General features: G+C 42.3%; 1 protein-coding gene across 7 annotated transcripts in view; it reads left to right on the top strand.

The window, feature by feature from the left end:
* Positions 1–24,536, top strand: part of LOC147114145 (teneurin-2-like) — a 1,360,318-nt gene that overhangs the window by 612,447 nt on the left and 723,335 nt on the right. For 5 of the 7 annotated variants that reach the window (XM_085995780.1, XM_085995779.1, XM_085995778.1 and 2 more), the window contains one exon: positions 643–741. The exons of the other annotated variants lie outside the window; for them this stretch is intronic. In XM_085995780.1, the coding sequence (XP_085851906.1) occupies positions 643–741 (99 nt within the window). The remainder of the gene's footprint in view (positions 1–642; positions 742–24,536) is intronic. 7 annotated transcript variants of the gene reach the window in all.

Genomic DNA, 24,536 nt, shown 5'->3' with positions numbered 1-24,536 from the left:
ATTGGAGCATTCAAACTTTCAGCAGAGGGAAGGCAAAAATAACACAAAAAATAACTCACAGTGCAAGCACGATGGACGTCAAGGTGCCAATCACTTCATTGTGCTTCCCTCTGTTTATATCCAAGAATGTTTTCTTTTATGACTCTTGTCCTTTAACATGTGCAATTTATAGAATTGCATTTAAGGTTTATTTTGGTCATTGTTATCCTGTTACCCTGCTTTCAAAATTATTCTAGATTCTTGCAAATGAAAGCCAGGCCATTCAAGTCTGTCACGGCTTCAGCTATCAGGGCAATCTCAGCCTTATGGGTTTCTGCAGCTTAGATTTAACCTTCCATGAATCCATTTCAACAGGGGAAGCCTTCTGCAGGGTAGTGACAGCTCCTCTGTGGAGATTGCATTATATTTATATTATATCTATATCTAATATAACTTATTTATGAACTTTGAAGGTTACAATTTGAGACACTTCTTGTTCATTAATGAAATAAAAAACCTTTTGACCCCGTAATTGCTCCTTGAAGTCCAATGCACCTCAGTCAGTTCTTCCAACAAATTCTTGAGTGTATTTCCCTTACTTTACATGTCTACACATGTGTGTCTACTGCCACACTTTTATTTTTTCATTTCTTTTATCTACAGAAGACACTGCTCTTCATCTGTCTGAAGCTAATCTAATAGTACCTCACTATCATCCAGGAGGAGTGCTTTATACAGTCAACAGCCCCAACCTAAACACAGGTACCTAAGTTTTTATTCCAGAGAGTTGTAATTCCAATCCCTCACACTCTCCTATTTCCTCTCCCCCAAATTGAACACAGATACCTAAATTTCAAGGAGTCCATCCATCTTTCGCAGCCTTGCCTACCCTTCTCCTCCATTCTCACCACCTCCTCCAAAATCAAACCAAGCAGAAGTAGATTTGAATCACAATCTGAACCTAACGCTCTCGAAACTATTTCACACATTCCCCCGCATAGGATATTTACTAAACTTGCCTTGGCTCTGGGGACCAAGTAATGTAGTCAGTGGAAACATTGTTCTTGGTTTGAATCTAGCTTCAACCAATTGGGGGCAAAGTTTGCCATTTCTGATGTTTTTAAGGGTTCTGAGTGAAATGGGTCTTTGACAGTCCACAGCCTATAATTGGCTACATATGTTTACTGATGGTGATATATTATAGAAAGAGCTGTACTGTGTAACTAATAATGGATTGTTATATACTGTATTTAGTGCTAAACTCCCCAGGAATTACAACTTTCGCCTGGCAAGCAGCAAAGCCACTTTACCCAAAAGAAAATAATTTATATTGGCAAAATTAGCCCATAATCCATCTGACAATCAAAAATTCAATCTGGCAATCAAAATTGGCCAAGTTATCTTTGCCAAGTTGGTGCCCGTTTTGATCCATATTCACCTCAGGGGTAGCACTTGTACTGCCGCCAAACAGATTTGTGTCGATCTAAACAGGATAAAAGAATTGTGACCAAATTCCACCTGTGGTATTTGTTCCTTCGCCTGCCTTACATTCCCGCTGTCATTTCAATAGCATTTTACCTAGAAAAAACGTGTTTGCACGTGCTCACGGAATGCATGAGAGATGGGCGTGTGCATCTGTAAAGCTATACCGTTGAGAAGTATTCCTTTATGCACAGTGGCATATTTGCAACTTTAGATATAGAACCCAGATTATGTCGTTTATTAATATACACAGGACTTCAAAGTGGCACAATGTTCACTAAAAATGAGGATTATATTTATTATCACTAACTCCATCCCCCTTTGACGATTCTGCCAAACCTGCTTTGAAACCTCATTTGTTACTGTATGTAACCTTATTCCTTGTATCTATCGATATCTGAATTAGAGCTGAGCAACTAAAAACCTTCCACAGAAGCTACAGAAATGAGTGGCACTTATTCAGGCTGTTAGCTCTACAGATGCTAATGAATGCCCCCTGGGAGCAGAGACAGATGCAAGTGTCTTGAAAGTAGATATGATGACACCTGTGGTCATGAACTGCACTGTAGTTGCTATTGACATTATTTTCTGACAGTATATTCCGAGTGCCCACCGTACCTTTCTGCTGCTATTTGTCTGGTCATTCTCCACTCTGCCCATGTGTGTTTTTTCTCTTGTACTTTTTTTGTTACATTGAATGGGATCCTTACATGGCCTTTTTGTTTTACTGCTTTTTGTGTGCTCATCAAGCATTCAGGAACAGTCTTGACGTTGCTACCAATTTGATTCAATGCAAAATCTATATTGTGTACAGTTGATGTCATCTACAGTGCATTCCAATATTAGAGATAACTGAGAGGTATTTTGCTTGTGCATCTGCAAGATGTTTAGGACAGTGTCTTGTCAATTTGAGCTTCAGCCCATTTATATAGAAATAGAAAGATCGGAAAAAGAGGGTTTTATAAGGCTGTAATTTGTGAGTGGTTGTGATGACATCCTAAACTGTGAGTGATGCTCAAATTGTTTATAGAGTCACCTGGATCACGCTGATTGAATCCTCAGGCATTTGCTATTTTATAAAATGTGTATTATAGGGATACCAAAAACAAAATGGATTGAGTATGTCAGCTATGGATCATTTTCAATATTATGTTGCTATACACAAGTATTTTAAAGTGATTTATCGCACGTCTTTATAAACAAGGGGGGGGGGGTAAATTCACAAACAAATTTTAATGATTACAGTACCCTTTAATGAAAACAGGCAACAGCCAAAACTGTTCCATGGAATATATCAAATATCATAATGCTCATTAGAGTTTGCGAGAAGATATTAAATTAAATGGAATGAAGTGACTATTTTGCCAGAAGTGCCTTGAAGGTTAAGATGCGGTCTGATAGTTTACATAAATATTGAACTCAAAGAAAATTTAGCTACAGTACATTCACAGCTTTATATCTTCTGATATATATTGGCCCAGAATTTTCAGTCCTGATGACGGCAAACTGGCAGCGTTCGCTGTCATTTCGCCTTTGAAACTGACCGTAACTTTAGGATTTGGCACATGTGCAGCCTAACACGGAATTCCTGAAGTTGCAGTCTGTCATTCACTGCTCCGACACTGGCTGCACTGTGGCCCACTCCCCCCACCCACCCCCCCCCCCCCAGAGCCGGCAATCAGTGAAATCTATAAAATCATGGATATTGACGAAAACTTCGGCTCTTCCGCGGTAATTACGCTGTTAAATTCCCCACTAAAAGTTAGACCCAAAGGGATTAGATGTAACTGGGATTTTAACAGCGTGTTGACTGCTAAACAAAAGTTATGGTCCTGAAAAACTGATTTTAACTTTGTGCAGTGTCAAATTTATCCATTTTAAGGAAAATTTACATTTTTAACAAAAGTTAATTTTTTTTAAACATTTTTTCAAATGTTTGTTCATCTTTATTTTCCCACGTGAGAACCCCAATTTTTGTTTTGCTCTCGCTAACATTCTTAAAAAGTTAGAATTTGAAGCACTTACCCACTTCCTGGTTTGCTGCCTGTGAGAATTCTTTGTTTTGATTGGCTGCTTAGATGGCTTGTTGACATCACAGCAGCTCGCGCTAGGGGATCCCCACTATATTACGTTGATTTGAATAAAGCGTTGGAAAACCCGAACTTCTCGCCACAGAGATCGCAAGACCTTTGTGCGAATCTTACTTTGAGGCCAGCAGCGAACGCCTTTGCTTGCCGCTGACCGCAAATTTCGGGCCATTATATTTCGTGCTCTATGTCCTCTTGATGATATTTATTATATTCTTTGGTTAATATTCCTACAGCACATTTACTATTTATTGCTTTATATTTTCTACACAGTAGCAACATATTTACTTGGTTAAGTCTTCACAGTATATATTTATTGGGTTAATGCCTTGCAGTATACATCGTGTTTTCTAGGTTATGCCCCTACAGTATGCATTAACTGGGCTAAACCTCGATCGTATCTATTGTATTACTAGGTTATGCCCCCATAGTATATGTTCACTGGGTCAAGCCTCTACAGTATCTGTAGAATCTATTGGGTTATAGATTTACAATTATAAATGATGTGTAATGAATTATTCTCTTACAGTATATATTCACAGGATTTCATCTCCACAGGATGTATTGTACGTCTTTGATCCTGCCCTACGGTATATATTTGGAGGGTTAAGTCTCCACAGTACATATACTATTTACTGGGTCTGTCATGCCATGACAGATTAATACAAAAGGCATGTTACAGTGGGAAATATTTAAAGGACTCAGTGAGCAATTTGTAAAGACAAGTATTAAAAGTCTGTTCTTGGTTTTTTTTTTGTTCATTACACTTTTCAAAGTGTCACAGCAGTCTGTGCTCTAAAGTGTCATGCTGTGGGTTTCTGTTTTTCGGCCTTCCACTCGCTGTAGGATGCACACTGTGCACACAGGGCTGCAAATTGAGCTTTATTTATTTATTTATTTAAATGATTTCCAGAAGGTCTGTTCACAGAATTCGTTATCATCTCCTTTGAATCTTAAAGTGGTTCAAGTACTGCTAAAAAGAAATTGGAACATTATCCTGCTGTACCAGGGAGTGGTGGGATCCAGGTTTTGGCACACAATTCCCCACACATCGAATTGCAATTTTGACAGCAATACCGAAGAGGAATGGATGACGGAAAAAAATCTATTGCTGCTGTTGTGCACAGATCGGCACTGTCAGAGGCCCAGGAGTTGTTTGCCTGCCTGCCCTATAGGCTAGGAATAGTGCACAGTGTCTGACAAATGAAAAAGAAAGACTTGCATTTATATAGCGCCTTTCACAACCTCAGGATGTTGCAAAGCCCACAGTCAATGAAGTACTTTTGAAGTGTAGTCACTGTTGCAATGTAGGAAATGCGGCAACCAATTTGCACACAGCAAGCTCCCACAGACAAGCAATGTGATAATTGACCAGATCATCTGTTTTAGGTGTTGGTTGGGGGATCAATGTTGGCCACGGCATCGGGATAACTCCCCTGTTCTTTTTGAAATAGTGCATGGGATCTTTCACACTTATAATTATAAATTATTATAATTCTGTACCTGAGAAGGCAGATGGGGCCTTGGTTTAACATCTCTTCTGAAAGACGGCTCCTCCATCAGTGCAGCACTCCCTCAGTACTGTACTGAAGTGCCAGCCTAGATTAAGTGCTCAAGTCTCTAGAGTGGGGCTTGAACCTTCAACCTTCTGACTCCCAGGTGAGAGGGCTGGCACAAAAAGGACAATAAGAGGCTTTACACCAGTTCATTCAGAATAATTTTACAGATGCTTTGATGCCATATAGTGCCCTGATAGTATTCTGATATTATTCCATTTATACTGAAACTTTATGTAATGCATGAAAACATTGTTGAACTCAACAACAACTATTTGAATTACTTGTAATGTATGAAATGTCTCAAGGCACTTCGGAAGGAAAAAAGGAATAGCCTTTGAGCAAGAGTATAGCAGAGGTAAAGAGATATTTGAGAAGGCTTTTAAAAGTGGGGAGCGAGGTAGAGAGGGGGGGGAGGTTTATGGAGGGAGTTCCAAAGGTTAAAGCCAAGGTGGCTGGAGGCTCTGCCACCAAAGGTAGAGAGGGGAGTGAACAGGAGGCCAAAATCAGGAGATCAAAGAATACAAAGAGGACATAAAGCTGGAGAAGGTTGCAGAGGTTGGAAAGGACAAGGCTATGGGAAATTTGTAGATGAGGGCAAGGATTTTAAAGTTGTTCCGTGAGAGACAATGGGCTGGATTTTACCAATGGGGACGTGCTGGAGGCGGGACTTCTGGTTTCCGGGTTACAGTCCCTCCCCCAGTGATGTCTGACCAACCCACACTATTTTCCCTTGATTGGCATTGTTAAGCCCGCCCTTACTGGCCAATTAACGGAAAGCCGGTGACAGATTATGTCAACAGATGACGTCAGAGTATGACACTTCATCTGTCGAAAAAAATTTGACAGATGAATTGTTAACGTTTGACAGCTTTGAGAAGCTGTCAAACACTGACAATCTCTGTTCTAAGGTGAGCCCTTGCACTGAAGGCTCACCAAGACCTCTCTCCTCAGCAGAAAGCAGATGGCTGCTGCATCTGAGTGTGCAGCAGCCATTCTGTCATCTCTGCCATTGAGATGAGGCACCTCCGGATCCTCAGAGGTTGAAGTCTGCAGAAAGAAGCAAAGGTAAGGAAACTTTTTCCAACACTTTACACTCACCTCTCATACTTACCTGTCCACACTTGCACCCATCACTGACCTCTACAGCTGATATTTCGACCCCACTCACCCCAGCAGACCCACTGCTCGCTTTGCTGACCCTGGCGAGGTTCGCAGCCATCGGGAAGCCCGCAATTGCAGGCGTAAAATGGGGAAAAGCCTCAAAACTGCCTGTTAACTACCTGTTAACAGGCAGTTAATAATAATAATAATTCAACTTTATTGTCATTGTACAATGCACAAGTACATGAACAACGAAATGTGATCTTGCAAGCTCCCATGAGTCCAGTACAAATAACATTAACATTAAACGTAAATAGCACCGTCCTGGGAGAAGCAAAGCCGCTGCGTCTGTGTGCGCCGCCATTCCATTTCCACCATTCCTCCTGTCCGACAATCTTCAGCCCAACGCCCGGGCCTGCTCACCAGCCGCCCCTCCCGGGGCTCCTTCCGTGACCTTCTCACCAACCACCCCTCCTCGGGGCTCCTTCCGTGACCTTCTACACCTGGTCTTCCCTGATGGTCACCCCTCCAGGTACTAACCAGGCCTGGCTCTGCTTAGCTTCCAAGCCTTGCCAGTGACCCTGTCCCTAGTCCCAGAAATTGGCTTTAATCGCCCTTCCCGCCTCGAGGAGATGGGTCCCTGTGCGACTCGGGGTCCCGCCTCCCGGGAAGATGGGTCGGAGGTGGATTTGGGGGCGGGGTTGGGAACGGTTCCCAATTTTGCCCATTTTCCCAGCAGTCCCACCCCCAAACCCACCTCTTCAGGGCTGGTAAAATCCAGCCCATTGAGTCAGTGTGGTTTAATGGGGATAGGAATGATAGGCAAGCAAGATTCAATGCAGGATAGGATGCATTTTGGGAGTTTGTAGGTGTAGTTTGGTCGGCTGGCAAGGACAGCACTGAAGAAGTTGGGTGTAGAAATGGCAGAAGTATGGATAAGAATTTTCGTGGCAGTGGGTGTAAGGTAGGGATGGAGACAGGCAATGTTGCAGAAGTGAAAGTAAGTGGTTTTGATGAAGGTTTGAAGTTCAGTTCTCATTCAAACAAAATGCTGAGGTGGTTTTCAGCAGAAACAGAGAGGGATGGAGTCGGTGGCATGGATGCAGATTTTTTGGTGGGGACTGAAAAGCATGAGTTTAATTTTCCTGAAGTTCAAGTGGATGAAATTCAGGTTAATTACTTAATGTCAGACAGGCAGTCTGACAACACAGATGTAGTAATGGAATCGAGGGAAGTGGTGGAGAGGTAGATTTGGATGTTGTCAGTACACATATGCAAGCTAACCCTGTGCCTGCGGAATGGTATCACTGAGGTGCAAAATGTGGATGAGAAAGAGGAGGAGGCACAAATGGATTCTTAAGGAAGTCGGGAGGTGAGCATGTAGTGGCTGGAGGTGAAGCAATTGCGGGAGATGCACTGGGTGCATTGGAACAGGTGGAACCATGAAAAGGCATTCCTACAGAGGTACCTGTGCCAGTATGAAGTTGTAAGCTATTTATAACATAAAATTAGAACGAAGAAATAAATATGCACCCATGAAGATGGCTTGAAAGCATTTTCACAGGTAAAAGTAAAGTCACAGGTATAAATCCATCTCAGCTCACAATATGTCTCTTTGTGTGTTTATCTTGACACATCATATATACATGTCAGAACATTTGTGATTTTATTTATACACTATACTTATATATATATATATATATATATATACACACACTATACTTTATATATATATGTATATACACACACACTATACTTATATATATATATATGTATATACACACACTGTACTCTACTGTATTACTGTGAGAACAGAAAGGACCGTTCATGTTATTAAGTGTAAATAAGGACTGTGTAAAAGTTTGGAAGCTGCACATTTATAAATCATGTGACTAATTTTAAAAATTAATTCATGGGATGTGGGCGTCGCTGGTAAGGCCAGCATTTATTGCCCATCCCCAATTGCCCTTGAGAAGATGGTGGTGAGCCGCCGCCTTGAACCGCTGCAGTCCGTGTGGTGAAGGTACTCCCACAGTGCTGTTAGGTAGGGAGTTCCAGGATTTTGACCCAGCGACGATGAAGGAACAGCGATATACTTCCAAGTCAGGATGGTGTGTGACTTGGAGGTGGTGGTGTTCCCATGCACCTGCTGCCCTTGTCCTTCTAGGTGGTAGAGTTCGCAGGTTTGGGAGGTGCTGTCAAAGAAGCCTTGGCGAGTTGCTGCAATGCATCTTCGAGATGGGGTACACTGCAGCCACGGTACGCCAGTGGTGGAGGGAGTGAATGTTTAAGATGGTGGATGGTATAGCGATCTAACCAAACTACAAGAAGCTTGTTTGTAAGATTATATTGTTCTGAACAAAGGAGTTTTTAATTAAATATGGACTAGCGTGTGCATTGAATGTATCGGGCATTACTTTACATTTCTGCAATTTACCTATTCCTGCATGGACTGCAAATTTTGCTGGGTAAATTCGTCACTGACAACTTGAGTTCCCAGCAGCAAACATTGTGCAAGCAGAGAAAAATCCACAACATGGTGTGAGATCTAGCAGTTAAAATCAACTGGGTAGAACTTCTTTGATTAGTCAACAGTATTAACAATGGATGGTGATGAAAAATGGCCTTGGGGTTTTCCAATGTCTAATTCAGCTAAAGTGAAGACAGTATTTGCAAGTAAGGTGTTTACTTGTAGTTAAATTGAATGTACCAGGAAATTTACTCAGCAAAGTACTGCTGTTCATTTCTCTCTGTCAAGAGAGAAGAGAATCTCTAGGAGATTGATAATGAAAATTCAGCTCAGGCTGGTTCTTTTTATAAATGTAAGGATGACTGGGTTTGGACTGAGGCAAAGAGGACACATTCGTATTATAGGGTTGAATCGGAATTAAGGTCTCATTAGAGATGCACACAAATTAAAAAGCATTTTGTGAATTGAGGTATAAGATGCCTGTAGCAATTGGAATGTTAGCATTTTAATAGAAATCAGTCATTAATTTGAAAAACAAAAGTAGTACCATATCCCAGCACTTAAGGAGAGCTGGTAATTGGACTAACAAGTTCCGAATTTCCAAATGCTTTAGTGATACCAATTACCACCCATTTCATCAAAAATTCTGTTTTGTCTAGCGACATCTGGTGTATCATTCACAAAGCCAGCTACCACACAGCACTGTGGTTCACATTAGTTATCACCACAAGGATGAGAAACATTCCTACATTGGATACTAAAGATGAAGCATTTTCCGAAACAAAATGGACAAGCTCACTCCCTGGCTCCATGTTGCTAGGGTATGATATCACTCTATTTGACTCCAGGTGGCTCTAACACAGTCATGTAGCACTTCAGCTCCACTTGGGAGCCAATCAGATGTTTCAATTTTGACCGTCAATTGTGTTTTCCATTGCAGACACTGAAGTTCAGAATTCAGCAATCTTACTCATATTCAATAGAACTGGGAGAGGGGTGGGGAGGGAGGCAATTCTGTATTCTCATCAGCTAATAATTATTTTATTTTCACCTGAGGTTGTCTCAGCTTGTTTGAGGATGCCTTCACAATTCAGGCATGGCGTCTCACTGCACTGCTCCAAGTCTTGACTAGAAAATGCCTCAGTTCTAAGTAGCATAATCTCTCCTGCTTCTTCTAAGGACTAATTTTCTTCAATGTTTTGAAAGGCTGATCAAACAAGAATGACATGCACTGTGTACTGCAGTAGAGGAATTGAGAAAAGAGCAGTCAATCAAGTAATAAAAGCCACCTTTTCATTTTTTATCCTCCATTTCAGTTTGAACTGTAATCTACTTATTCTTTGTTGTGTCTTACTCTCACTCATCTCAGCATCCACGGTTGTTATGTGATCTATGTTTCTGCTAAGAATGACACTATTGAGGTCCAGTACTTCCCTGTGGAACTCCTGGCTTCTATAATATAATTTCCCATAGATAGCATAGTATTTTATGAAACTGTTCTCAGTTTTTTTGTTATGGCTGACAACATAATTGATCTTGATTGTGATGGACTAGGCACCTATTTTTACCTCATTGGTGAAGTAGTCATATGTAATGACTTTAATCAGACATGCTTTATTGCATTGTGCTGACGCATTCGTTGATCTTTTTTTTGAGATGGAGAAGAAAAGGACAGAATCACCAGGAATTTCCAGGATTTCTTCCAACCTTCTGCCGTAACTTTGTTTATGCTAGTTCTCTGGGGTTTCAGATGATTTTGCTTCTGACGTCACAGTGGGAGATCAGTGAACTCGCATGAAAAATTCTACCCCAAATTGTTTGTTACTGGCCTTAACATAACTGGAGCACAGGTACAAAATCAAACCTTCAAAAGGTAAAGTTTTGCCTTAAGAATGACTTTTAAGAGTCTGCTTATTTAAAAGAATTCTCTTGTAAATCTCACTTCCGTCGCCTCCCCATTGGTGGCCATGCCTTCAGCCGTTTAGGCTCTAAGCTCTGGAATTCCCTCCCTAAATTTCTCCACCCCTCCACCCCTCTCTCCTCCTTTAAGGTGCTCCTCAAAACCTAGCTCTTTGACCAAGCTTTTGGTCAAGAATAAGTGAACAGTCACGGTGCATGCAGATATAGGACATTCTCGATGGAAGTCTCTTAGTGCACTTTGAACCTTAATAAAGAGTTGGGCAAGAATAAGGCCTGCTTCAATCACAAAGGAAAGAAAAAGTCCAGTGTAAAACTGTTTACTATTTTTGATAGAATAAAAATATTCCTTGTTGAACTGTATTAGTACTGCTAATAATTTTTGCTAGATTAAAAATATTCATTGAACTATATTAATACACACTGAACCTTAATAAATCAGAAGTGCAGTATCAAATTGTACAGAGTGTTTGTAAGAAAAAATCATTTTCATTGGAACTGTAATAACGCACAACGAACCTTTATACAGTAATGGCCAAAAACAAACATAATTCGCTCACAACAGAGAAAGTGAACAATCACTCGTCATGCTGTTACAAAGCAGCTCCAAGGAGTAAGAAGGAGCTAAAGATGGTGGACTCAGCAAACTCTACTCTTTAGATACACCTTGGTGCCTAGACAAGCCTTTCGGTTAAGTTCTCTACTGCGTCTAACTCTATCCTCGGGACCAAGAAGGTGCGAAGTGGGGTCTCCCGACAATAGACTGAAGGCTCATGGGGCTGAGGTGACTTTTGACTCACGGCATCTGGCTCCAATGCAGCCTGGTGTCGCCTGACACATTCCACTGGCGTGGTGGTCTGAGGGGGGGAAGGCCAGGGCCCTTGCAAGTTCTGTCATGCTGAGAGTTGGCAGCATCAGACACTTGGATTGCAACCATGGCCCTTCCACTTGGCCCTGGATCTGCAGCCTCAGTCATTAGCTGGATGGCTGGTGTGATGGCAGCCACCAGATCCTGGAAGCCCCGAGTCACCACATAGGTCAGAGACATGGAAGGCATGATTCAAGATATCCTCCAATCTGTCCCGCAGTGCTGCAAAAGCTGCAGTCTGAGCTTCCATGGAGGTGGAGGCTCCGACGGGTCCCTGCCTGCCTCCTCACTGATGATCCACTGTAGGCCCCAATGCAGCTGCTACTTGCTGGATTAGTTCATGCAGAGCTGAGAGCTGACATCGCCTCCACAACGTTGCTGCATATCAGAGCTGTGCACTCTATAGTTACAGTAATGAGCTGCCGCACATCACTGGAGATATCCCCCAGATCATTCGCGGTGCTCCTGGAACATACGTCTCAGGGGAGTTCATCCTGGCTTCCTAGATCAATATTTATCCCCTAATCAATGTCACTAAAACAAATTATCTGGTGATTATCTCATTGCTGTTTGTGGGACCTTGCTGTATGCAAATTGGCTGCTGTGTTTCTCACATTACAACAGTGATTACACTTCAAAAGTACTTCTTTGGCTGTAAAGCGCTTTGGGATGTCCTGAGGTTGTGAAAGGCGCTATATAAATGCAAGTCTTTCTATAAATGCAAGTCTTTCTTTCTGTTCAGGCTCTCACTCATAAGGTCTGGGTTTCATTACTCTTCAATTCTTGGCTGCCTTCCACTCTTGCTTCTGTGGAGGATTGGCCACATCCCCACCCCTTTCCTTTGGAGCACTTTTCCTGATCCCCGAACTATCGGATTTAGCCGGCAAGCTGACCTGGCTACGCCAATCTGGCTGCCCCCAGAGGACTGTCTCTGCATTGGCGCCTGGAACAGGTGAGCCGGTTGATACTCGAGCATGAGATAGAAGGGCTTGCAGGTGGTGTGGAAGATATGCTCCCAGATGAGGAGAGAAGAATAGGGCTGTTGTAGGATTGTGTGGTAGAGAAAGAAAAGAAAGACTTACATTTGTATAGCGCCTTTCACAGCCTCAGGACGTCCCAAAGCGCTATACAGTCAAAGTACTTTTGAAGTGTAGTCACTGTTATGAAGAAGGAAACGTGGCAGCCAACTTGCACACAGCAAGCTCCCACAAACAGCAATGTGATAATGACCAGATAATCAGTTTTTAGTGATGTTGATTGAGGGATACATATTGGCTAGGACACTGGGGATAACTCCGCTGCTCTTCTTCGAAACAGTGCCATGGAATATTTTACATCCACCTGAGAGAGCACTTATGGGATCTGGGCATCGCTGGCAAGGCCAGCATTTATTGTCCATCCCTAGTTGCCCTTGAGAAGGTGGTGGTGAGCTGCCTTCTTGAACCGCTGCAGTCCGTGTGGTGATGGTACTCCCACAATGCTGTTAGGTAGGGAGTTCCAGGATTTTGACCCAGTGACGATGAAGGAGCAGCGATATACTTCTAAGTCAGGATGGTGTGTGACTTGGAGGTGGTGGTGTTCCCATGCGCCTGTTGCCCTTGTCCTTCTAGGTGGAAGAGGTCGCGGGTTTGGGAGGTGCTGCCGAAGAAGCCTTGGCGAGTTGCTGCAGTGCATCTTGTAGATGGTACACACTGCAGCCACGGTACGCTGGTGGTGGATGGAGGGAATGTTTAAAGTGGTGGATGGGGTGCCAATCAAGCGGGCTGCTTTGCCATGGATGGTGTCGAGCTTCGAGTGTTGTTGGAGCTGCACTCATCCAGGCAAGTGGAGAGTATTCCATCACACTCCTGACTTGTGCCTTCTAGATGGTGGAAAGGATTTGGGGAGTCAGGAGGTGAGATATTCGCCGCAGAATACCCAGCCTATGACCTGCTCTTGTTGCCACAGTATTTATGTGCCTGGTCCAGTTAAGTTTCTGGTCAATGGTGACCCCCAGGATTTTGATGGTGGGGGATTCAGCGATGGTAATGCCATTGAATGTCAAGGGGCGGTGGTTAGACGCTCGCTTATTGGAGATAGTCATTGCCTGGCATTTCTGTGGTGGGAATGTTACCTGCCACTTATCAGCCCAAGCTTGAACATCGTCCAGGTCTTGTTGCATGCGGGCATGGACTGTTTCATTATGAGGAGTTGTGAATGGCGCTGAACACTGTGCAGTCATCAGCGAACATCCCCATTTCTGAACTTCTGTTGGAGGGAAGGTCATTGATGAAGCAGCTGAAGATGGTTGGGCCTTGGATACTGCCCTGAGGACCTCCTGCAGCGATGTCCTGGGGCTGTGATGTAACATCTCATCCGAAAGATGGCACCTCTGACACTGCAGCAATCCCTCAGTACCGCACTGGAGTGTCAGCCTAGATTTTTGTGCTCAAGTCTCTGGAGTGGGACTCGAACCCACAATCTTCTGACTCAGAGGCAAGCATGCTACCAACTGAGCCACTGCTGACACCATGGTGTTCTTCATTCAAGTGCAATCTGAAGTGTCATTTGTGTGAGTATTGCTTTAAGACCGCTTGGAATTTAGTCATGCCCAGGACAGTCAAGTAAGAAAGGGAGAGCATGATGAGTGATTTAGCTTCTGGTTAGGTTATTAAACTTTTCTGCATTGTTCTGAGATGCTGGGAATGACAGAAGTGGCACTCCAGGCAACATGACTTGTAATTCTAGCCAGCTTGGCCTTCCTGGTCTCCAAGAAGTGATCCCATCTGATCTCCTTCAAGACAGCCTGCAGGTCTTTATCTGAAAAGTTGCAGGTCCTCTTCCTGCGAGCTTCGCTTCTCCCAGTTCTCCCCTCAGTGGCCATCTCTCTGTGAAAATTGAGATGCTGTTTAGACACTGGAAACACACTGAATCAAAAGAAATTAAAGACACAACTAGTCTGAAATCTACCTTTAACTCCAAACCTCACTCTGAAACCCCCTCTTTTTTTGTTGCAAGTGTTGAAATTATTGCTATTTATCAGGAGTTCCTTTCTGGAACTTGTTAAGTATGTGTATTGTATTGAACAATTAACACAAAGACTTAAACGTATAACTCAAACAGGTCTTTACTGGTTGGAGGTAGGGACTATACATAGGTCTTTACTTCATGCCCACAGGCGGGAACTGAGGGGGATCAGTACCCACAGTACTATTTATACCCCTATGGCCAGGAGTGGTACTGCGTATCACTACGCCCAACAAGTAGTGCAGTCCTGTCCATAGGTTCAAAGTAGCACACATATTACATACACAACAGAACTCTGCCACAATTTCTTGCTGAGGCAAAATGTGAAGTGACAAGGAGTAGAACTCCTCTTAGAAGGACTAATCCAATGATGGACCTTGCAGTTTCTGTGGAGACAGAAAATAGACTGGCTGAGTTTTTTTCCAGTTGCAAATCAGATCAATTCCATTTACATTACACTTAAACAGACCAATTCATGATTGCAGGTTGGAAACAGAATAATCCTGTTGACACCAATGTTTAAGACAGGTGCCAGTATTAAATCGACTGCAAACAGACTGAACCCATTGCCTCTAATGTTGAATAGATCAACCCCATTGATTCTGTTATTAAGCCAACCAATCTCATTGACAGCAATGTTGAACAGCCCAATCCTATTGACACCAGTGTTAAATAGATTGATCCCATTGACACTAACGTTTAGCATCCAATTCCATTAATATCAATTTAAAACTGATCAGTGCCATTGATGACAATACTAAACAGACTAATCTCATTGATACCTATGTTGAACAGCTTAATCCCATTACACCAATGTTAAACCATCCACTCCAACTGAGACCAATGTTAAACAGACTGATTCCCATTGATACTGATGTTGAAAGGCCTAAAGGTATTGACATGACTGTTAAGCAAACTATTTCCATTGACACCAAAGTGACCCGATTCCATAATTTCTGCACAGTTGTGTTGCTTTGTATTTAGCTAGGCAGGTTTTATAGTTATTATTTACCCAAAATTGGAATTTGGGAAGGATTTATATGTCTGATTGCTCTTTTTGTGATGTACAGCTTAAACACTTGATCAAGCAACACACTCTGCCAACAAACCCACCTGCCCCTGCACACACACTCAAAACGTTTCACTGAGCCTGAAGTACACAGACCTTTAGTTGCCTCCATCTCACCTTTCCTGTTACTTGCAGCATCACTGTTTACTTGATGTGGTCTTTGGGCACTTGAAAACATCATGAATTGTTTCTAAAAATGCATTGCAACACAAGCATGAGCATTGTAGAATCACAGAATCATAGAATGGTTATAGCACGGAAGAAGGTCATTCGGCCCATCGAGCCCGTGCCGGCTCCTTGCAAGAGCACCTCAGCTAGTCCCACTCCCCCCCCCACTTACCCTGTAGTCCTGCAATTTTTTTTCCTTCAGACACTTATCCAACTCCCTTTTAAAAGATAAGATTGAGTCTGCCTCCACCACCCTTTCAGGCAGTGCATTCCAGATCCTATCCATTCGCTGCATAAATTTTTTTTTTCTTATGTCGCCTTTGGTTCTTTTGCCAATCACCTTAAATCTGTGTCCTCTGGTTCTCAACCCTTCTGCCATATCTTGTTTCAGGAATGTGGTTTTCTATTCTGGCACAGCACAGTGTATTCTTTTGGGTATGAACAAATAAACACTAAATTAATAAAAATACATTGAAGGAAACTTAATAAATTAAATTAAAATTCCATTGCCAGTGGTGATGATGCACTCCAGTCCCCGCGGCACCCACCGGTTGTGGAAGGCCTCGGGCGTGCCGGCGGACATCGCGTGCTCCATCTCCAGGGCCACCCGGGAGCAAACGTGGCCACGGAAGCGAGGCAGGCAGTCAGGTTGAACGACCCCCTAGACCGCTTGCTGTCTGGACCAGTTAATGGCCACTTTGGCCAGGCCCAGGAGCAGATCCACGAGGAGGTTCCCCGACCTGCCCGCTCCCCTCCGTACCGGGTGATCAAAGAGCAGGAGCATGGGACTGAAGTGCAGCCAAAAATCGAGGAGCAACCCCTTCAAATAATGAAATAGGGGCTGCGGAGTGTAATACAGAAATGGCCTTGAAGCTCTAATGAGATTCCCTTTGCAAAGTGGAACCCACAAGTGTATAGTTATACCTCTATTTGCCCCATGTTACATCCTTAGTGCAATAGATATATGGAAAGATATTCCCATCCTGTTGTTGTCCTGTGGTGGCACTGTGGTTGAAATGAAGAGATAGTAATGTGTTCTGCCAAGTGTGGCGGATATCTCCAGTTTAAACCATCTACCGATTACAGATCTACAATGTGAGTAATTATTTTGAATACATTCCTTGCTTCTTTCCTATTTGTACCTAGATATTGAAGCTAATTATCTGGCTGGAATTTTTCTTCAGTGCTTTCCAAGGTAGAGCATTGCTGTGCGGGACAACAACAGAAAAGCTCAGTAATCTCACAGGAGCAGGTGGCCATTTTGCAACAACTTTAATGGAGTCTCATAGTAGCTTAAAGCAAAAGCATACACGGTGCCAGCAATACCAACAACACACTTAAACATGATACAACTTTCTGGTCTGGCCGAGGGATTCACAGTAACCCTGTAATTGGAGGTTTTTTAAAAAATGCTGTTGCAACTTTGCACCCAATTACTTTTCTAATTAAATCATTTTGTTCACCTCTTCATATCATCAAACAAGATCTTGTGCCAACTTTAATTGCTTTCTTGATGAGGGCAGAATTATTTGGATAGAACAGCCTTTATCTTTTCTCCGACTGTTCTCTGCCATTCAGTGCCCACTGGCACCAAATGATCCTCTTCTTGCCAACTTATGGCACTCACTGCCCATTGTTATCAAAAATCCTTGTCAGTGTTTAATCAGTTTATAGATGGTTACTTTTCTGTTGAAACATTGGTTTGTTGGCACTTACTGAAAATTTCAGACAGTTTTTTCCTGCTATACTGTGTCTGTAATTTTTATTGTAATTGTACAGTTATTAATCAGGGCCTGAAGGAATAATGACTAGTCCTAGCCCTTTTTGGGCTACCCCAGATCAGGCGTATTCCCCAGACATTCACCTTCAACTAAAGTTAGAGATAGCCGAATTCTATAAGATGCTTAATTGGGTCTAAAGGCCCAGGCTATCTCTCTCTAAAGGAAAGGAATGACTTGAAGATGTTACCGTCTTCCAGATAGCACTTTTAATACGTTTAACTAGACTGTAAGCTTCCGGATATTATGAGGGTCCAGAAAAAACCCCAGACTTCTGCAACTCCTCACAAAAAGAGTGTACAGAAATTGAGTTCGCGAGTTTGATACAGAAATACTATTTGAGACAAGTCTAAAAATATATAGATTTATTTAAGAACCGACATACAGTTAACAGCTGGTGAGTCAATCGCAACTTTAACAGTTCAAAATACAAATAGCTTACATTTCTTATTCTCAGAGATCCTTATTCTCAAATCTTAACTTTGTACATTTTTACATTTCTTATTATTTCTAATCCAGAATATCCACCAAAATCAAATAAGAGTACCTCTTGATCCCGAGACTCAAAGAGTTAAAAACTTATAGAGCCTGCCTCTGAAGTTGAGAATCTCTTGCCCCTTCCAGCGACTTCTGACTTTCTATTTGAAAGCTCTATTTTTATACTCTTTTTTAGTGGTTTATTCTTTGAAGTTTTCTGCTGATGTAAGCTAATTATCTATAGTCATCTTCTGTTGAATTATTTCTAATCTTACTGTCATTTCAGCTGTTAACTTTCAGAATCCTGTCTGCTGTGTAGGTGTTTCAAAAACTTATCATAAAAATGGTTAATACAGATTTATCTCTTTGATGCCATTCTTACGAAGGACTTCAATTCAATTCTTAATATTGGCTTAACTGGTTATAATCAGACGTTGTGTCTCCTAACTGTTTCATTTCCAATACAAAAACCATGTGATTGCTTGGTGTCATCTATTGAAGTCATATTTTCAAAGTCTTCTGTTTTGTACCTTTTACAACATGTAAATTAAAAACACTTCAACCAGGGTGTTCCATGCATTTCTTAGCTACTTCAATTGGTTGTATTACAAATTTATGTTTCTTGTCTTTCATTTGATGCCATATTTTTATCAAAGGCACATGGTTTTTTAATGTTCTGTGTTTCTGTTCGAAGTGTTAGTTTTTAACACTTTACTTGGGCATTGCTATTGTGTTGGTTCCAAACTGCAGACTCCTTGGAAGCAAGCCTTTGCTTCTTCAATAGGGTCTTTGTCTCAGTATTAACAATCAATTCCCATTTCAAAAGCTTGTGTGGTGTTTACAACTTTTGTGTTAACACTTCATCTTATCTCAGAAGCCTGTATTGACAGCTTGTGTCATTGAGGCTTTTTAAATTTTTAAACCCAGTATGTCATGTTTTAATAATATCAGAAATCTGTTCATAGGATGGTGTATTTTTCTGAAATATGGCTTTTCCTTTACAGGCCCTCCTGATCTTACCTATAGCCCCTTGTTATAAAGCCACTGAGCTAATCCAATATAGTAATTTTGTTAAAAAGAATACCCCAGATAAGGCCCTGGTCCAGCCTTATCCTTGACTATGACAAAAATACATTACAGTGTCTTATTCTGGAATATTCCTTCATTAATTTTTAATCCCCAATTAAATAATGATATTATCTCCTCTGACATGTTTAGTAGCTGAACAAAGGATAGGCCTGCTAGCCTATAACTTTTTGCCCTTGGATGGTGTAAGGCACAGGAAGACTTTAAAATGGGCAAAGTGGATTAAAATGATAAATAACGTGCCTAAAAGTAACTCAAGTGATATATCAGAAAATCTTCCTTTAAAGAGTAGACAAGAAATTGTTCAACATAATGGCCCAGAAATTCGGGTCTCCACGGGTGAGTACACATGGGGTACTCACCCGTAAGCCCAATGGAAGTGCCGGTTTCATGCATGCACTGTACATGCACGGGAAACCAGCACTTCCGTTCCCCTGAAAGAAGGGGTTGAGAGGTGGAACGCATGCGCCGGAGAGGCAGCGCGTGCGCATCGAACTTACGTTTTTTTTCCAGGTGTTTCCGGGAGGGTAAGTCTCCAGCAGTTACACTTTTAAAAAGCAGGCGCAAGGCTTGCTTTTAACAAGGTAAGTGGTGAATTAATTAAAATTAAAACATTTTTTCCACAGGTTTATTATTTTTAAATACTTTAAAGAAAGGTAAGTTTATTTTTAGCCCTGTTAGAAAATGTAATTAATTTTTTCAAAAATTTAAATTATTGTTTAAAATAGTTATTTCATGTAATTTATAGTTATTTTATAATGTGATTTTTAAAATTTATTTGAAGTTTTAGTGATGTTTTGAGGCTTATAGTATTTATAGGTTTGACAGCTCTTCCTGTCAAACTTATGAATGAAGCATTCCCTGCTACCATTGGCTCTCCATGGCCCACGTGATCCCAGGGGACGCATCGAACTAACTGCACCCCTAGGATACGCAAGCACTGCGCGCCAGCAGTTGGAGCAGGCCCAGGATCGGAATCCCACGCAGGCCCACAGCTCAACGGCCGGCGCGCAAGGTAAGTGCAGGTCGGGGACTTGCACTCGCGGGAAGCCCCCGACCCGAATTTCTGGGCCAATATTCTCAGAGTGTTTCACTGTGAATTCCTCATTGGTGAATAAATATCCAGGCAAACAAGTTCCTCTCGAAACAGAAGCTGAAAGTAATTTCCCCAGTAAATTTGGACTTCTTACTCTGTGAATCAGAAAGGAGAAGTAGTCTGTATTGATGGCTCCTGCAGTGAGTCTTGTGGCCCGGGATGCCCCAAGGGACCTGTAACCTGCTGGCGGCATCATCATTCTGTCAATATACAGCCATTGACTGCCCTATGCTGCCTTTGGACTTATAGAGCCATTGGATTTGCAAAACCGAGGCAGCTGACAGTTTCAGTTGATATTTATTGTATTGTTTTTACAGAGGTTAAGCAAACTGCTTGTAGGGGGTGGTGTGGGGTGGCGCGTACGCCTAGTCAGTTATGCCTCTGACTGTTTATGAGCGGTTCGAATCGCTCCCACGCCCCTGGGTTCTAGACACCGGACTTAGGTACAAGGCGGCGGTACAGAAAAGACTCGAGTAGACAGGTGGTTGGATGTAAACAAAACCAAGATTTTTATTGAAGAGGAAATTAATACAATCTTATGAAAAATTACTAGTGTACACTTCTACAGGCAAAATACAAAAGAATAACTATACTTATACAGGGAATGGGGAACACAGGAGTGAGCACAGTGCAGGAGTAGAGGAGTGAGGGAAAACAACTATCTTAACAATCCCCTTATCCTTATCCCACCCCCTATACCTAACTAGATTAAGCTATGAGGGGTCAGAACTTCATGCTTACCAATCAAAAAAAGGGGTCTGCTGAACTCGAAACAGCAGTGGGGTTCGGGGTTCGCTCTTGGTGCTCTCTGGAGCCTGCCGTCATCACGTGGTCTCCGGGTGCTGCAAGGGCATTGTCCAGGTTCGAGTACCCCAAAGTTAAAGTCTCTGCTTGGGTACTTTACCTTGCAGGGGTGGCGGTTTCTCTTCCTCGGCCGACAGTTTGAGTTTGCATGAAGATAGTCGCAGGTCAGCTGAGACTGAAGGCCCGATGATTCGAAGCCTGTCTTCAGTCGTCTTCCTCAGTTCGTCTTCTCCGTCGTCTTCTTCACTTCATCTCCCCCTCGCCTCGTCGCGTCCCGCCTCGCCTGGCCTGAATTGTCCGTGTCTGCCCGATGCAGTGCCTGGACGAGTCCAGATGGAGTGGGGAAAAGGCACGGGCAAAGGCCAGGGGGTAAGCGCGGGACGGGAAAAGAGCAGCAACCACGAGGGCGAGGGGCCGGAGCCAGAGCAAGGCTGAGAGCAGAGCACGAGAAGGTTGCCGGTGGGCCTACAATTATACTTCTTTGGATGGCCCTTATCTGCGCGCCAAATCAGGTTAGTTCTTTGTCTTAATTTTGGCGGGCTATTTTAAATAATGGTGGCAATCTACTCTAACTGTTTTTAGATGGCCAGTAATTGCCTCTACCGGCCCAATAATTGACTTGTTTTGTCATGAATGCACCTTGATGGGCCTGTCCGGCCTCGATGGCTTCCTTAATCTGTTGCCGATTATATATGCAGACTGCTTGATGGCCTTAACTGTAGGCCTAACTGGGTTTCGATTTGTCTCCAATTTGATCTAATACATAATTCAAAGTCCTGTCTGCTTTCAAAATACAAAGTCTCTCCACAGAAACTGCAGCTTTGGTTTCGATTTCTCCACAAGCTGCCTGCGTCGCAGAGTCTAAGCTTTAAAATCTCACAGGCTTTCTGCCACGAGGCGCGGACGCTATTTTGAGTACCCTTTTTTCATTAAAATGTCCGTGCAGGGTCCCTTTTCTTATTAATAACTTTTGGGAAAGTGTAGAAATTTTGCGAATCTTACATGCTTCTCCCTTCCTCTTGAAAAACATAAATAAAATTCCATGATTATAGTTTTGCCAAAGCTTGAGACAGTCCTTGGTTTCAGTGGTGACATGGCTCTTGTGGTAGTTGCATTCACGGCTGTGAGAGTCACTGCAGGAACTCTAAAGGCAAGTGTCTGCAAACCATTGGAAGGCTGATATGAAAGTGCAGTGGATTAGACCCAGATTAACAATCAATGCCAGCAGTGGCAGTTCATGATTATATTGAGTTGATATGTGTTAACCTAACCTGTGGCAGTAGCTTAGAGGAGAATGTATTATGGCATAGCGTCCACTCTGTGCCAGCTTTATTGTCTTGTCATTGTCAATGACACTGCTAATCCTATATCCTGAACAGTGAGCTCCTCCAAACTGTACTAAAAATTTTTTCGAGCAAGCTGAAGAAATTATAAACCTTTCCCAACTCAAACCGAAGTGGATCCAGCATGGTCTGTTCCTTTAAGAAGGGATATTTATCTGGTTTTGACATCTTTGGAGCACATAAACATTTTTTTTAAATTTTATTGCTAATTTTAGTTTTAATTGGTAGGTTATTTCCACTCCTGAGCCCCAGTTGGACTCTTACCTTTGCTCCATTACTCAGCACTTAATGTGATACAATTTTGAATAGTGAGATCAAAAGATTCTAGCATTGTGTCTGTGATGGTGATTTCAAACAATTTTTAATTGAAAAAAAAAATGTATGTAGCAATGCATTAAAATGTTTCTCTCCGTTCACAATCCGACAATATGACTTTGGTAAAAACAGAGGTGTCAGAAACATCTGGTAATCCGACCACTATTTAAACAGGAATTAGCGAATGGCCGGGTGCATGTTACAAGGATGTAAAACACTCAAGGGGTTTGGATGACATTATAAACCAGTTTATAAATGATCCTTCATGTGTTATAACCTTGACTATTCTTTCATCCATTTTTGGGTTATAATTTCTAACACATTGTTCTTGAAAATCTTGCTCAATTGCTTCCCATTTCTTGAATATATAATTTTTTTGATTACAATGGCAGTTTGTGTTAATTCTTTTTTTCACTGTTGAGAGCATTTAGCTTTGCTGTGAAAGGAATCCTCACTTTTTGATGTTCCTCACCGCAACAGTCCATTTGACGTCAGCGATCGAAATTCTTATAGTATGAATGTGATTTTTTTTTAGTTTAAGTTTGTGACACTAGACCAGGTTTATAATAACAGCATCTTACTACGTGGTAACATGCTCTATTTTAAAGTTGAGTATATATTATATAGAGAGTAAATAAATACCTGGGAGTGAGTTTCATAAGGACAATACACAGCTAGGAGTAGGCTGTAATAAATTGAGGGATTTAGGTGATGCCGTAAATGATAAGAGCAAAGGTCAGGTCCCACATAATTAAAAAAATTTAAATTATATTTTGCCTTACCACATCAAAATATCTCCAAGCACTTCACACAATTAATTATTATTAGAGTGCAGTGACTGTTCTTATATATGCAAATGTGGCAGCCACTTTGTACCAGCGATGTCCCACAACAAAACAATTAAATTAATGACCAGTTAGTCAGTGGTTTTGCTTGAAGGATGAGTAGTACCATAAGATTTTTAACGGGCATTTGAACAGGTAGGCAAGACCTTGGCTAAATACTTTGGACAATGCACTGAAAGTGAGCCTAAATTATGTGCACAGGTCGGAGTGGAGCTTTAACCCAGCCTGGCCCAGAGATGAGAGTGCTCACAACTGCAACAAGGTGGCAACATCTGACCCCTAGCAAGTATTAAATCCCTGGAACACATTCTAGCTTCTCTCCGCCCACCGCCCATTCCTAGGCGATCTTCATTTGGTGGCAGAGCTTTAACTGTCAGTGAAGACCCTTCCCTAAATCTCTTTGCTTTGCCACTTCCCACCCCACTTTTAAAAACCTCCTCAAAACTTACCAATTCAACCAGGTTTTTGTCAAATTTCCCAATTGTTCCTATTATTGCTCGGTCACTTCCTTTGTGTACATTGCCTTGAATGTTTGATTAAAGGTACAGTACAAATGCAAATTATTGATGTAGCCTGTATTGCATTATTTATAAAATAAACAATTGGTGTATTTTGGGAGCACAGTTATTCAGTTTTTGGAATTTTTTTGTTTGCCAGTGGCAGATGCCATTGCAAGACATTGGCTGAGAAGTTCAGGTGTGTAAGGTACAATCCCTTCTTCTGGGTGTTGAGACCTGAGATGCCCCCGATATTGGGCTTTGCGAGCTGTGCAGAGCTGCTGGCGAATCGGGACTGAAGCTAGGGTCACAGAATGAAAAAGGATGAGCGATTGGGCCTCGGGCTGGAGTGGAAGGGTGGGCAATCGGTGACTGGAAGTTGGCCGATCGTTGGGCAGTGGAGTGGGGCAATGTTGGCAATGATGGCTGGGGGCAGGAGTGATTGGTGGCCGGGTCGGGGGTGTCAGTAGCCGAGGGGTGGGCGGTGGGCAGCGGCCCGCATTCTTTTAATGTGGGGTCGGGAGCCGCACTCCTGCTTGGCCCAACTCCACATTCAGGTAATTTGAGGGCTTTCCTGCGGGTCAGCACC

Source organism: Somniosus microcephalus, chromosome 8 (genome assembly GCF_052327205.1).
Source record: "Somniosus microcephalus isolate GS21.2 chromosome 8, FLI_Smic_1.0, whole genome shotgun sequence".
In the NCBI taxonomy this organism is placed as follows: Eukaryota; Metazoa; Chordata; class Chondrichthyes; order Squaliformes; family Somniosidae; genus Somniosus; species Somniosus microcephalus.
This window is presented reverse-complemented; position numbering and strand designations above follow the sequence as displayed.